General features: G+C 40.1%; 1 protein-coding gene across 1 annotated transcript in view; it reads right to left on the bottom strand.

Moving 5' to 3' along the window:
* IPO5 (importin 5) overlaps window positions 1-16,664 on the bottom strand; it is a 40,077-nt gene extending 23,413 nt beyond the window's left edge. The window contains 8 exon segments of the mRNA NM_001244301.1: window positions 1,110-1,230; window positions 1,316-1,438; window positions 4,019-4,123; window positions 4,312-4,408; window positions 5,290-5,392; window positions 7,842-8,034; window positions 10,980-11,060; window positions 16,554-16,664. Coding sequence (NP_001231230.1) covers window positions 1,110-1,230; window positions 1,316-1,438; window positions 4,019-4,123; window positions 4,312-4,408; window positions 5,290-5,392; window positions 7,842-8,034; window positions 10,980-11,060; window positions 16,554-16,643 — 913 coding nt within the window. The 5' untranslated portion in view covers window positions 16,644-16,664.

Here is a 16,880-nt window from a genome sequence, read left to right as displayed (position 1 = left end):
CACTGAACTGGGCTCAAAGGGTCAGCATAAACTCGATTCTTCTGGGAAGTTCAGAGGGAGGCCTGTCTTACTGCACAAGGTGTGAAGTGTTCTTTCGAGTCCTCCCTGCTCCACACCCCTCACCAACACCTGACATCATCAAACTTTCTGACAACTGGTATTCAACAACTAATCACATCTTCTTTGCTGAGGCTGAGCAGCATTCATTAGCTACTTTGGACTTCTCTTCAGCAAATTTCCCATTTCCAGCCTCTATTTTCTGGATACGAAAAACTTTGTTGATATTGTGCACTGAACTATTTTGTCCCAGTCTATGGTGTATCTTTTAATTTCACTTATGATGTATTTGGGTGGTCAAACATTTGTTTTACTACAAATTGAGCATCTGTGTTTTCTGACTCAATCTTAAACCACTTTCTAATTAAGCTTTATTTATAAAATAATCAACAAAATTAGGCTTCATAGGATATCTGAGGTTGGGGTGTATTTTTCCCATAGAAATAACCAGCAATACCAACAACCTTTGATGAATTATCTTTTTAAGTCTGCTTTGTTTCCATGTCAGTGGATCTGCTCCTGGACCCTTTTTTCCCTTCCTATTCTCTGTCTACGGCTGCGCCATCTATAAACTCTCAGTCTTCATGGCTGATAGGAAAGATCTGTACTTTTATTCATCAAAATTGTTTTGCCTACTCCAGGTCCTATGTTCTTCCACATGAAGTTCAGAATCAATCTTATGACGGCCAACTCTATTGTGACTTTGGCTGACACTTTACTCAATTTTTAGGTTAATATGGGGAGTACTGATATTTGGTTCTATTAGTCTTTCAGTGTGTCATCAAAACTTCCCCAGAGGTCTTGTGCCTATCTTTTGGTTTATTTCCAGGTATTACAAGTTGTACCTGCTATTACAAGGTTTTGAGGTACTGTAGCATGGCCACCATGTTGGGTCCATGCAGTTAAGCAAGTGCAGGTGCATTTTTCAGATTCACCTGACTTTGAAAAGACACTGATTCTATCAATAAATCTGTAGACTTACACAACTCTCAGCAAATCTATCCAACAATTTCTCCATCTTAACACAAACTGTTTAAAGATTTTTGACTTACTAGTTTGTGCAACAATACTGGTGTGTTTTCTTAACATAGCAGCCGCAGTCTCAGACAGGGTCACAATTACTTCAAGGGCAAGCTGGCGCTGCATATTATTGAGGCTAGTGTCGCCACACAACTACAAAGAAGATGTATTTGTATATATTTAGCAGTTTACTCATTGAAAATAATAAACAGAACATTTACTAATGTATTTAATTTACCTTCAGACTTAGCTGTAAAGTAGCTTCCAAATGAGGACGCAAATACTTTGGAACAGTGTCTGCAATCTCAACAAGGGATTTTAGGACTGAATCATCATTCTGGTAGCATGAGTCATTTACAGCCTAGAAAAGATGAAATAAAAAAATAAGGTCTGTGTTCAAGAGTCACTCTATGATGCCTCACTAATCAAAACATCAAGATGCAGACAGACAACAGAAATATGAGTATTTTTTTTCACTAAAATATAATTGTTCACAATAATATAATTTTTCAGAAAATAATGCCATTTGCAGCAACATGGATGGAACTAGAGACTCTTATACTAAGTAAAGTAAGTCAGAGAAAGACAAATGCCCTATGAAATCACTTATATCTGGAACCTAAAATATAGCACAAATAAACCTTTCCACAGAAAAGAAACTCATGGACTAGTTAACAGATGCAAACTACTGCATGTGGAATGGATAAGCAATGACATCCTGCTGTATCGCACTGGGAACTTTATCTAGTGACGTATGATGGAGTATGATAGAGGATGATGTGAGAAAAAGAATGTGTATATGTGTGTGTGACTGGGTCACATTGCTGTACAGTATAAAACTGACACAACATTGTAAATAAACTATAATAGAAAAAATAGAAATCACAAAAAAAACAATAACTTAGGAAATTCCCATTGTGGCTCGGCAGTAATGAGTCTGACTAGTATCCATGAGGACGCGGGTTCAACCCCTGGTCTTGCTCAGTGGATTAAGGATCCGGCATTGCCGTGAGCCATGGTGTAGGCTGCAGATGCAGATTGGATCTAGTGTTGTTGTGGTGTAGGCCAGAAGCTATAGCTCCGATTCGACTCCTAGCCTGGGAACTTCCATATGCCACAAATGTAGTCCTAAAAAGCAATAGTAACTTAGCAATCTACATCATGCAAACATTCTACCTATCACCTTATGTATTTTTCCTTTCTGCCTAATGTTAACTAGAAACACATAAAGATTTAAACCTAAGTCAAAGTCATCATCAGTGAAACTATAATATAACTCATCTGACCTTCCTATTACGCATCTTACATGATTACAAATGTCAGACACTTACATAAAAAGTTCCCACTGTGGCTCGGTGGTAACGAACCCGACTGGTATCCATGAGGATGTCAGTTCAATCCCTGGCCTCGCTCTGTGGGTTAAGGATCCGGGGTTGCCATAAGCTACGGTGTAGGTCACACTCATGGCTTGGATCCTGGGTTGCTGTGGCTGTAGCTGTGGCTGGCAGCTGTAGTTCCTATTCAATCCCTAGCCTGGGAACTTCTACATGCCACAGGTGCAACCCTAAAAAGCAAAACAAAACAAAACAAAACAAAAAACAAAAATTTTTGTCTAGAACTTCACTATCTCTGGAACTTGCCAGTTCAAATTACCAACAGTAACAAAAATCACAGTGTTCAAACTGCCAATACCCCTGTATTAGTCCACATTTTTAGCTACTGCACTTGCATAGGTTACTTAGAAATCATCTAGTCTACTATGTCTTTTGTGGTCAAGCCCTAGCATTTATATGTGGAAAAACATGCCATTTTATTAGGCATCTTCCCATTTCTTCTTTGTATCCATCTAAGGCCATACATTGATATCATTTAAACACTTGTGCAAAGGAGTCCTGCTGTGGCACCATGGGATCGGCAGCATCTCTGGAGTGCTGGCATGGTGGGTAAGGATCTGGCCTTGCCACAGCTATGGTAAAGGTTCCAAGTGCAGTTTGGATTTGATCCCTGGCCTGGGAACTCCAAAGAACGCGGTGGGGGGGTGGGGAGGAAGGAAGGAGAGGGAGGAAGGAAGGAAAGAACAAACAAAAACCTGTGTATGTACCTATGCATTTCATTTTAACGGAAAGTTAAAAATACTTGTTATAAAAGGGGGCTTGATCGAGGACGGTGGCTTTCCTTGCTGGAATGAAGCAAAGGAAACTGATAAGCGTGTGGCAAAAAGTGGCGGGGGGGGGGGGGGGGGGGCTTGAGGTCTCACTAGGCTGAGACAAACCATTCTAATTTACACAAGCTTATTTTACTTTCTGATTGAGGCAAGGGTCCTTAAAGTAAGTTATCCTTATGATCCAGGAATGTTAATTAATCATAAACTACTTCATAATACAAACTATTAACAAGCCCTGTATTTAACAGGCAAGACTGCAGTCCGATTTGGGCTTGAGTCGTGCAGGACTTCGCCACTTAGCAACACTGTGGCCTTGGGCACGATTCCTTATCCCTCACCCCTCACCTCTCCTTGTGTAAAAAGGGCATCACATTTCATAGGTGCTTGGTCATTCTATTAGAAATAACCTATGTTCCACTAGAAACAGCCTACGTAAGAAATAACCTATGTTCTATTAGAAACAACCTATAGTAAAAAAACCTATGTTCTATTAGAAATAGCCTATGTAAGAATAACCTATGTTCTATTAGAAATAGCCTATAGTAAGTTGCTTATAACATCTGCCCTACAGAAAAAAATGGGAAACTAAGAGACCAAAGGTGTAAATCAATGGGAACAGAGTCGTGCATGTTTTGTTCACTGCTGGGTCTCCAGCTGGCACATAATAGGCAACACATATTTACTGAATGAATGAATGCATTACAAGAACTCTGATGAGAATTTAAGTAACAGAAAACCAAGGATATCATCATCATCTATTCAAAACTGTTTTCTTACCTGTAAGAATCCAGGTAACAAGTCTGCAAAATGTTTGAACAGAGCAACATTATGCTCGTTTGCAAGTATAAATGCAGCAGTAGCTCTAGCAGATAATGTCCTGATCTAAAAGGAAGAGAGTAAAAATGCCAAACGTGAGAAATTCTTGGTGGATGCTTCACTCAATGATAATTTTTATCAGTAAAACTAGTATTTATTATGTTAATATAACAGCAATCTCCAAATATATACATTTCATTCACAAGTTAGATGTCACATTAAGTGTTACTACTGAAGGAATTGAAATTATTTACCGAAGGATGTTCCTGATCTTGCATACATTGAACTAACATCCGTTTGATGACGTCTAAGTAGTGCTGCTGTTGATTCCCAAAAATTCCAGGAAAGTTCCTGAAAAATGATCCAAAGCACTCTTTACTTATTTTATTTTTTTGTCTTTTTGCCATTTCTTGGGCCGCTCCCATGCATATGCATATACAGGCTAGGGGTTGAATCAGAGCTGTAGCCACCAGCCTACGCCAGAGCCACAGCAACAATGGATCCGAGCCACGTCTGCAACCCACACCACAGCTCACGGCAACACTGGATCATTAACCCACTGAGCAAGGCCAGAGATGGAACCTGAAACCTCATGGTTTCTAGTCGGATCCCGTTAACCACTGCGTCACAACGGGAACTCCCAAAGCACTCTTTAAAACTGTACTATATCTTAGTAATATAGTATTACAATATCTAATTACACATCTGCCTCAGTGAAAAGTGCATTAATCCTTAAAGCTAAACATCCTCCAAGCAATGCTGCCCGGGGTCACCTATCCATCCCCTTAGCAATGCTGCCTGGGGTCAGGTGAACAGAAACAAACATCCTGGAGGGGATCGGATCGGGAGCAGAGGCGACACAGGTGCACACCCACCCCAGTGGGAAGCTAGTCTGGAGCACAGGATGGGACCAGAGCAAACACAGGGTTTCAGACAGTAACCGTAACAACCATGCTTGCTTGCAGCCTGCTCCAGCCTTGGGGACTCAGGCCGTCCAAGTCTAAGAATAAAGGAGAGAAACTGCAGAGAATCTTTGTTTCTGTTCCTGATCCAAAACAGGATCAGGACGTAAAAAGTTTTCTTTTCAATGCTGCTTCCAACACAAATACAAAGATTGTCTAAAGGCATTATTTAAATCTAAAAAGTTAAGCTACACTAAAACAATCAATGACACTGTGCTTTGGTCATTCATAACATTAAACTTTCCCCCCAAAGTAGATCAATGTCTGTACCAGAAAATATGAAGGGCAGCTTCCCGCAGTCCCATGTTTTGAGAGCTGACTGAATCAAAAAGGAACTTCAAACCTTCAGGCCATTGGTTGTTGCCATCCTCATCTAAAAGGAAAGAATTTCAGGTGTAAGGTGTAGGAATCAAAAAACTTCAAAATATTAAGAGGGAATCCTTTCATTTCAAAATAAACATTCAAAATATGTAGCAGTAGAAAATATCACTTGTGCTATGTTTTTACAAAAACCCCAATAAAGTTTAAGTCCTTTAATCATAAATTGGCATAATCTAGTAAAAAGCAATTGGGTGCATCTGGATTACAGAAGCACAGGGGTGAGCAGTAGTTTTTTCTCAAGAGTGGGGTTTAGAGAAAAGGAAGCACACTTCACTATCTTGACTAGTTGAATCCTTCACACATACTATTGATATTAGAGTTTAAAAAGTAGGCAAAGCTAATAGTATTTGATAACAGGTCTTGAAACCAAAATAATTACTACTTGCAAACTGAAGAATGGGAATGAGAATCCCACAGCAGTGCTCATACTTGGCAGTTTTAAGTGCTACAGGATGTTATCAATGTGTTTACATTTTATTTACTGATTGATTGATTGTCTTTTTTGGGTCACACCTGCGGCATATGGCGGTTCCCAGGCTAGAGGTTGAAGCAGAGCTGTAACCGCCAGCCTACACCACAGCCACAGCCACACCAGATCCGAGCTGCATCTGTGACCTACACCACAACTCGCAGCAACGCTGGATCCTTAAGCCAATGAGCAAGGCCAGGGATCAAACCTGTGTCCTCATGGATACTAGTCAGATTTGTTCCCGCTGAGCCAGGACGGGAACTCCTCAATGTGTTTACATTTTGATAGGATTTAAAAATATAGATTTTTGTGATATTTTGCAATAAAAATGAACCACAAAAACCTATTGAACCAGTTAAAAGACTCACTGGTTTTATTGACCCAAAGTACTTAGGAGTTATAGAAAATACCGATGACCTACGCATTTTTTCTTTTTCAAAAATTAGCTGCATATTTGCTGAAATTCTCTGAAACGAAAAGTGTGCTGACAAAAAAATTTATGCAGAGAGCACTTTGAAACATTTTGGAAATGCTTCCATTATTAAAGAGATTTTTGAGTTAGAAATGATGTAACCTCCAAAAATTCCTATCTGCACTTAAAAACAGAACTTCCCAAGTTATTTAAAAAATTCAAGTTTCTGTGGATTTAGAACTTAGTTAAAACACAAAAATTTAATACATTTCCTATTAGTTTTCAAGAATTGGCTTAATCAGAGTTCCTGATGTGGCTCAGAGGAAAAGAATCTGACTGGGAACCATGAGGTTGTGGGTTTGTTCCCTGGCCTGGCTCAGTGGGTTAAGGATCTGGCGTTGCCGTGAGCTGTGGTATAGGTCGCAGATGCGGCTCGGATCTGGTGTTGCTGTGGCTGTGGTGTAGGCTGGCAGCAACAGCTCCCATTAGACCCCTAGCCTGGGAACCTCCATATGTCGGGGGTGCGGCCCTAAAAAGACAAAAAGACAAAAAAAAAAAAAAGAATTGGCTTAATGAATAAGTTGAATTGAACAAGAACACCGGCATTACTAGCAGTGGACACGGAAAACTCTGTGCCATGATTTACTAAGCACAACAACATTCTCCCGTTTAGTATTATCTTAGGGAGATATTCTTTTCAACCTTTAAAAATGTCACCTAAATGAACCAAATTTAAAATCATGTGTGAATGTGTCAAAAAATAACAAAGCTTATTCAATTATATTATTGTTTTTAGTGTAACCAGATAGAGTTCTGGCTGTGGATAAAATGCATTTTTAGATGTTTTCATTTACCTTATCCTTTAAAAATAATTTTGGGCATTTAATAATGAACATAGTATAGTGGTATAAGCATTTGCGTTTTATCTACAAACAAAGAACAGCAAAACACCACCTAGAGTTCACTGATTTCTACTTTTACTGGCTAGTTTTTAAGTGAGATTACACTTCCAAAACTTTAACAGATTAAGAAAATAAAACTCTCAATTTTCAAGTAAACTAGCAAATTATTTCTCCACATGGAAAAATAGTTTTAAAGATCAATAGGAAAGTACTGCATGTGCATTTCACAAACATCTGCAATTTTTGGCTTCAAATGCAGATTTTTTTTTTTTTTCTTTTTAGGGCTGAACCTGCAGTACATGGAAGGCTAGGGGTCTAATTGAAGCTGCTGGCCTATACCACAGCCACTGCAACATGGGATCTAAGTCACATCTGCAACCTAAGCCACAACTCATGGCAATGCCAGATTCTTAACCCACTGAGTGAGGCCAGGGCTCGTACCCGCATCCTCATGGATGCTAGTCGGGTTTGTTAACTGCTGAGCCACGACGGGAACTCCACAATGGGAATTCTGCAATGCAGAATTGATAACACTCTCATTTCACACATGATAAATGGTACTCAAGTACTTGTGCATCTTCCTCCAAGATTCCATTTAACAAAATATATGTACTCATTTTCTTCTACAACACAATGATAAATGCGTTTGCATACTTACCTATTAAATTCCTGGCCAACTCTGCCGCAATATCACAAATTTTTTTCCTCATGCTAGACTGTGTTTCCATTTGAATAATCATTAGTAGCTCACTCTTGATGGCAGTCTGAACATCAGTGGGAAGAGTTGGATAGACTTCATCAAACGCAGAGGACAAAAGACGTCTTAGGAGAACAGCAGCCATTTGTCTAGCCTATAAATAGATAACACTGTTAATAACTTCGTGTCTTACTGGAGAAGGAACTTCCAACAAACTATGTCCACTCTGCCACTGATGTATTTTACTATTCTACTTTTACAATTTATTTCAAAAGCACTTCGTTAAGTTTTTTTTTTTAAAGGTAAAAGATGTAAAAATCTCTCTAATCACATTAGTCTATGAGCAGGAAATGCCACACAAATGGTATTTTTCACAGCTGAGGGAAAGCCCTGAACACATTAGATCTTGATTAGGAACACATAGCTTAGCAGTGACAAACCTTTAATTCCTGTTGTAAATATATTCTTCGGAAAAAAAACAAACCTTAATATAAATCACAAACCCTACAATGCTCTTTTCTTACCTCTCTATACCTGGCTCTTATTCTAATACATAAAGTGCCTTTCCTACCTAACCTTAGGCTTCCTTTCATTAACTTGAGATAAAATGTTTTCAAATCCATTTATGTGTGCACTTCATTCAAGCAAACATTACAAGTTACCTATACCTAAAAAGTACTAATCTCAATCATCGCATATACTTATCCCATTTTCAAATCTGTAAAACGTATTTAAATTCAGTATAATATTCCTTCAGATTATTAAAAGAAAAGCTGAGACAGATGCTATTCTAAAATTTTATATTGGAGTTCTTGTTGTGGATTAGCGGTAATGAACCCAACTAGTGATCCACGAGGATGTAGGTTCAATTCCTGGCCCCACTCAGTGGGGTGGTTATCTGGCTGTGCTGTGAGCTGTGGTGTAGGTCACAGACACAGCTCAGATCCCATATTGCTGTGGTGTAGGGCAGCAGTTGACCCCTAGCCTAGGAACTTCCATACGCTGCAGGTATAGCCCTAAAAGCGAAAAAAAAAAAAAAAAAAAAAAAAAAAAAAAAAAAGCCAACAAGCCATTGAAAACATAAAACTCCAAACCCAATTTTTCATGTTCTTTTTTCCTTCATTGCAAGTACTCATCCCTCTAATTACTTTGAGACTGTGACCAACAACAACAACAAACGAGTTAAACCATACAAATAAAATTTGCCATTCCCCATTTATTTCTCACTGAGAAACACCAGAATCACTTTTGGCAGAGAGCAAACTTTTTAAAAAATTTAACTTATGCTCTAGAAAGGATTCAGAGGGGTTAAACAGTGATTAAAATTTTTGCAATTCTGTTTTGTTTTGTTTTTAGAATGGCACCTGCAGCATATGAGTTTCCAGTTTAGGGGTTGAATCGGAGCTGCAGCTGCTGGCCTATGCCACAACCACAGCAACTCCAGATCCAAGCCACATCTGTGACCTACACCACAGCTCACGGCAAGGCCAGATCCTTAATCCACTGAGCGAGGCCAGGGATTGAACCCTTGTCTTCATGGATACTAGTAAGATTCGTTTCTGCTGAGCCACTATAGGAATTCCATGTGCAATTCTTCTTATACATACACTGATCTGTGATGCCACAATCAAGATGCTGAAGTTCATTCATTATCATCATCCAATTCCTAAATCAAAGCAAGATCTAAACAGGGTTCAATACAGGTTTTCAAAAATAAAATTTAATTTTCATATTATTCTGGCTTTAAAATGTTTTGCAGCTAATGTGCATCAATTTTTAAAAAGTTAAACAGTCAACTGTTTTATTAGAGATTTAAGTTACTTCTACGTTTGTTCTTTATATGTGACATTTATTTTGAATTAAAGAAAACTGGTATGTTACACAAGTGAAGCAGTGCCTTTGTCACCTGTTTTTAAAAACTAGGGCACTTGTACAGTGTTTTCTAGTGTTATCAGCAAACAGTAAATCGCCAGTTTAAACTGACTGACTAGAAGTCAGGTGTAGTTCTATGTAGAAGATTAGTCTGATTTCATTTCCATCATATGTTAATGTAAGCACTTTATATATAGTGTGACTGTTAGCAATGAAGCTTCAGTTTACAAATACTAAATGCCATGTTTCCTAGGTGGAATAAGTTTTCTAGACTTGGGTATTTTGATGTCTTTTCCATAATAGAGGTTATGCAATTAACATTGACTATAATCAAGAATATTACTTTTGGAAGTTCCCTTCACGGCTCAGCTGTTAACAATCCTGACTAGGATCCATGAGCACTTGGGTCTGATCCCTGGCCTTGCTCAGTGGGTTAAGAATCCAGCGTTGCTGTGAGCAGTGGTGTAGGTCACAGATGTGGCTCAAATCCTCGTCACTGTGGCTGTGGTGTAGGCTGGCAGCTGTAGCTCCAATTTGACTCCTAGCCTGGGAACGTCCATATGCCAAGAGTTCGGCCCTAAAAAACAAAACAAAACAAAACAAAAAAATCACTTTTGAGAAAATTAGCTGCTCAATGCATAGAAAAGCAGTAAGAAAAAAGAAGTTTTATAGCTAAAGAAATCACCTAAATTTAATACTTTTATGTAATGATTTAAGAACCACTGTTTTTTTTTTGTTTGTTTGTTTGTTTGTTTTTCTTTTTAGGGCCACACCTGTTGCAATACGAAGTTCCCAGGCTAGGGGTCAAATTGGAACTGCAGCCGCCGGCCTATACCACAGCCACAGCTGTGATCTGAGCCATGTCTGTGATCTACACCACAGCTCATGGCAACAGTGGATCCCTAGCCCACTGAGCAAGGCCAGGAATCAAATCCACATCCTCATGGATACTAGTTGGGTTCATAACCTGCTGAGTCGCAATGGAAACTCCTAAGAACCACTAATTTTAAAACATTCTGGATATGTCATCTTACCTGGGGGAAATCTCATTCTTAATAGAGAATACATCAAAAAAATTCTAACTCCAAAGTAGCTTTTAGCAAAGAATTAAGTTCAAAGTTCTGTTCATGCCTATGCAGTAAACAACAGTTCCCATTACCCACTCTGACCACCATCCAGTCCCCAACTTGTTTGTAAGAAAGTCATACTCAAGCATTAAAGTAGTACCTCCTCAGCAGCTGTTGTATTTCGGATGGCCTGTAAGAGGAATGTGATCTTCGACTGGCCTGGGATGTTCTCGTAGGTTTCCTACATGACAAAGAAAAACATTAGAGGTTAGAAAACTTCATGAGTACACAGTGAAAGGAGGTGAGAAGAGCAGGAAAGATCCATGCGTGAGAAGCCACACAATCTAGGTCTAATGGGAAAGTCTTCTCCTGAGACAGAGAACACACTTCCGACAGGTCAGGAAAGAGAGGATACAGAGGGAATTCCTTATCAAGTTCCTTTCCACCCTTATCTCTGATACAGACTTTTCTGATCTATGTACACGTTTTCTCAACTTAGGCTCCTCGGATTAATAAAGCTCAAGGCCTAAGAGAACCAAAAACGTGTTCAATGTGATTTGAGCTACTACGCTGCTGCAAAGGAAGTGCTCACTCAATATTCCCTTACATCATGGAAAACTGCTTATCTTGTCAACCTTTTTCAGACCAGACGATGTAGAATTGGTTCAAATTACTACTTACAACCAGCAGAGACGTACCCTCAAGATGAAGCAAGTCAGAGAAAGGGCAAGTATTCAAATTCTTTATGCTACATTTTTGTTGAAGCAAGGATTATCCAGAAACTATACTGTGTACATCAATAACTACAGTCAGGAGAAAACTGGCCAGGAAAGTTAACATCATTCCTTTAGTATCATTTTAATAGGTCTAGAAATCTAGGTTTTGTGACTCAGGACATTCTTTCCTTCTCCATTAATAATATAAAATGAGAGCAAATTGGTTAACAATAAAAAATGGACACCCATTAAAAGGCAGACTGTCAGAGTGGATCAAAAATAAGGCCTAAGTATAAGATATCTACAAAAGTAAGCTGAGGTATATACACCATTTACATGCATATAATTTCTACTAACAACAGTCTTTTAATGTGGAAAAGAAATCATTATTTTAAGCACACTTGGAATTGTTTCCCCCAAGAAGCCTCTTAATAAAGAAATATATTCTCATCTATCCACTTTAAAGGTATAATGTAGCCAACATGTTCATTTCTTGGCAGTCTAAATTCAAAGAGCTTGTCTACTCTGCAACAGCTACCATCCCCTAAAATCTACCTAGTTTCTCTCTGAACAGAAGGGAAGAGGACAGGGAGGGAAAACTGTGGTCCTCTGAGTCTACACCGCCCATTTGTCTGGCGCTCTGTGGTTTCCCCCAGATACTGACAGGTAAGGAAATAAAAGCTCACAAGTTAAAAGACTTGCTCGAGGTCACAGATAATAAACAGCAAAAAGGCCAACTGTACCCCAAATCTCCCTGGCACTGAATGCTCTCTCTAAGTTTCGCCTGAGGCCTGACTCCAGCAAACAACTGATTTTGTGTACTCACTGTTATACAGTCGTCAAACTTCTGAAACACATCTCAGTCTGGGGAAGAACACAATTTGGGGAAAAGAAAATTCAAAATCTTCTGATAATCTCAAAGTTCCTCTCTAGCACATAAGCAAACAGGAACCTAACAATGCTGAAAACTGACAAAAAGGATTCACAGCTGAGGAGAGAAGATGGTCTGAATTTATTTATCCAGAAATGAGATAATTTATGTAAAGATATTCACAAGATGATTGCAAATATGGATATGTACCTTGACATTTTTCATTTAATCTTTATCAAAGCAACTCAAGAACCAGTATATTTTTTTCATTTAATCAAAGTCTCTCACAGAACAATAAAAATGTCCTTTTATCCCTTGTCCTAGCTTTGCCACTAATGCCCTGTAGATGCTATAAGTTTAACACTTAAATTTCCAGTGGTCTAAATCAAGTGGGAAAAAAATTCTCCATTAAGATATCACAGAAAACGTGTTATAAACAGTAAGCCAAATACTCAAGTGTATCCCATAACAAATTAAAAGCCAATGGGAGGAGAGTTTAGTATGACATCTGACTCCTGAGAGAGGGTTCCCTCCACTTGCTCTATGCCAGTGTGACAAGCCAGGCCCAGTAACACATTTACACCATGACACTGATCATGGATAGAGTTTAGCAAAAAGGTCATAGCCATAAAATCAAGACCAAAGGAACAACTTTTCTTAACCTAAGTAGACTACTCAGTCTACTTAATCTAAACAAAGAGATGGTATCTCTTCTCCATTGTATTCCCAGCACCTAGCACATCAGAGTATGGCAAATACAAAGGATTTTTCTAAGAATATTCCCAGCACTAGTCCAGGCAGGGTCAGTGAATGTTACCAGTGTCACTGCAAATAAAAGCGCAATTACATTTGATACCACCATACACAATCACATAATAAAAAGCCGACTTCTCCTCCCCTGCACAAAGGAGAAATGCTAATATGCACTCACCTCGCTCACTCCACACTATTTATGGCAAGCCCACCTCGTACACAGACATGTAAAGAGGGGACCAACAACTTTAATACCTAGTCAACACGCTGGATCCTCAAAAGTCAGGGGAAATTGTCAATATGCTGCCCTCCTTCAATTCAAGTCTCATTAATGAAGTGCTGTACTAGAATCAATGAGGAACAAGTCAATGGAATAAGTTGAGAATATAAAATCCACAATTAGTGAAATACTCAGGACTTATGTCATAAAAATGTCAAGTCATGAAATGCCATGGACATACAACTTTGGAATACCTGTCAATTATCTGTTCCATCACTCATTCATGTTAATTATTGAGTCTTGAGACTTAGGGGCATTTAAATCACATCAAATATCAGAAACATCTGTGGTAAAGTTAATGATCAAATTTTTTAAAGATTTAATAAAAATAAGATATAGAGCCTATCAAATAGTTTACACCATGGAAAAAGCTTTAAAACTTTTTAAAGTTTTGAAGCCATTCAATGATTTCAACAAAATATAACAAGTCTTTTACTGCATTTGACTTCATATTTGAATATAAAACAAGTCACCGCAGTCAACGGTTTGGTATTTATGTGTCAACTAAGTATTTTTATTTTGACTGAGTAAATTATAAAGGTATTTACTGACCCCTTGCCAATCCTTTAGTTCCAAAAAAATTCTTTTATTTGCTATACCAGACTGTAATATTCATTTTATTTACTTTGCTTGCTTATAAAAGGCATTTCATTAGGCAAAAAAAAAAAAAAGAGGTGGTATTAAGTTATTGTTATGCACAGCCATTTCTCTTTCAAATATGTTTCTTTCCTGAGAAGTTCTATTTACAGACCAGTTTAGTGGTATATGTGCCAGGGACCTTCCACTCATTTGCCATTTTTTTCTGTCAAATTAAGGAAATTCTACAATGTAGTACTTATTTTACATATTAGAATATTCCCAGCATATACAATGAAAGTAAAAATATAGTATGTGAATGTTTTCACTAAGAATAAAAAGAGTAAGAGAATAACAGTACTCATTTTCAATTGTTCTTTATGAGAAAATGTGCTGAATGCTGCTAACTATCCCCAAAGTGATGGGAGTGATAAAAGATTTACAACAGGCACCAATTGGAATTCAAGCTGAACCAGACATTGGTATTTAGTTCAATAGAAGAGAGATTCCCCACTAGGCTTGACAATAGAGACTTAAGCAACTGGAGGGAAGAGGGAGAATTAAACTAGCTTACTAATTACAATGCTGTTCTGCTTTGTAACACATGGAAATTTCTATTATGGGTTGGGATTAAGAACTTACTTTAGTGAAGAATTACCTCTAGAGTTAGCAGAAAGCATTAAAAAAAATTTTTTTTAATAGGCTCATCATATCCCATTGACAGCAGTGGAAATTGAGGCAACTAATAAATGCACATGACTTTTAAGGACAAATATTCCACAAAGAAATCTGGCAAAGCCTGAAAAGGTAGGTATAGATGTGCTCCTATGGGCAGCACTATTTTTAGGAGTGGACACTGGAAGCCTCAATGTCCATTCATAGGTGGTTAGCAGAGTAAACTCATCTATAGTTGCGTAAGAACAAACAACAAACAAACAAAACCCCTAAGGTGGCAAAGTGAAACACACTGAGTGAAAATTCCAGGTTGCACAAGAGGATGCATATTAAAAGCCCATGCATGTAAAAATTAAATGTATACATACACTCTCATAAAGATATCTGCAAGGAAGATTCAACACTCAAAAGTGTCCTTTGGGGAATGGGATAAAAAACTATTTGCAGCTTGAATTTTTACCCTGATTATGTATTACAGGTATAGTAAATGAATCGAAAAAGCCTATTAGAATAAAGTTGATAGCTGTTTAAAGTGCTTTTCATAGGAAACTGAACTTCCAGTGTATATACTTCACAGATCATAAAACCACTAAGCATAAGCGGCAGATCCTCAATCTGCTGATGTTGTGATTTTAAAGACAACTACAAATCCCACGAGTCCAGAGGAGGATCTGTCCCCCAATTTCATTAACTATGTGAAAGTCCCTTTCTATTCTGTAAAAACATCTGGCTGAACATTCTCCACTGAATCTTGTAAAAATCTTCCATCATGTGGTGGCAAAGAACTCCATATACAATCAGGTTTGAGGATAGGGCTAAATAATGCACTGTATAGAAACTGCAAAGTTTCTGCCCTTCCCCTGAAGTGTCCCAAATCGCATCTCCACACCGACTTAGTACTAACAGTCTTCCAAAGAACCAAGCGCACGATACTCCCACTTGGTAAATACCTACTTGCAGATACCTCTGAAATACTGTCTCTTGAAACTTTATTAACAGCTCCACATTTTGGAGGTCAGGAGCCAGAGGTGGTTAAAAAAAGAGATTCAGGCTGATTCAGAGAAATTAAAAGCTTAAACATATGGCACTGGCCCAGTTAAGACAACGAAAAGTCCCAGGACATCCCATTTATAAGAACACAACTCTCTAGAGATCAAGGAAGACTTATCTGATGGATGAGCAAAGGGAGGTACAAGATGCTTAGAAAGAAATCCTAAAGGCAACTTCACACAATTGGGGGGTGGCTGGGGAGGGAAATCCGGCTTCTGACGTTAGGAACCAGACTGAGAAAAGGGACTAAATGGAAAGAGACAGAGGGAAGCCGAGAAGGCAAGGCACACATTTCAATAGGAGCGAATGGGGACGAGAGGGACAGACGGCGTGTGAAGAGTGAGGGGCAGGGGAGAGGCAGGGGTGACGGGTCAGGGAGAAACCAGGGTTTGGGGGAACCAAAGGGCTGGACAGGCTGCAGAGCGCCGCTGGAAGGGCTGGGGAGGCTCCCAGCAGGGGAAAGTGAGAAAGGAGCGAGGGGAGCCCCGGGGCCCGCCCCACACCCCCCATCCCTCCCTGTCCCTGTCGCCCGGCTTCCCCATCTGGGCGGGGGCAGCATGTCAGTAGCAGCCGCACGTGTGTGAACCGCGGCGACGAGGTAACTGGCGCCGGGCACCGCGGCTGCAAGGGCCGAAAGAGCCCGGGGGCACCGCCGGGAGCCGCGGGCCGCCTCACACGTGGGCTGCGCGGCCGCCGCCCGGCCGGCCCGGCCTGCGCGGCAGCGGCGGAGCTGCCGAGGCCCAGCGGGCGGCGTAAGGGGAAGGGTCGGCGCGCCGGCCGGAGCGCGAAGTCCGGGACGGCGAGCTCGGTTACCTCTGCCTGTTTCCGGACCACATTGTCGGGGCTGAGCAGGTTTCCCAGGAGCAGGTAGAACTGTTGCTGCTCCGCCGCGGCCGCCGCCATTGCGCTAGGCGTGAGAGAGAGAAGGAGGGAGGGGAGACAGGCGCTGTGAGGCGCGCTGGCGGGCCGGCGGGAGGGGCGGGGGCGGGCCCAGCGCGGGGACCGGCACCAGCAGCGGCTTGGGGCTGGGGGGCCGGGCGGGAAAGGGCGGGGCAAAGGGGAAAGGGGAGGATGGGGCGGGGCCTCGCGACCCCTCACCCCGCCGCGGCCACCGGCGCCGGCGTCCCATTGGCCCTGAGC

This window comes from Sus scrofa, chromosome 11 (genome assembly GCF_000003025.6).
Source record: "Sus scrofa isolate TJ Tabasco breed Duroc chromosome 11, Sscrofa11.1, whole genome shotgun sequence".
Classification (NCBI taxonomy): domain Eukaryota; kingdom Metazoa; phylum Chordata; class Mammalia; order Artiodactyla; family Suidae; genus Sus; species Sus scrofa.
This window is presented reverse-complemented; position numbering and strand designations above follow the sequence as displayed.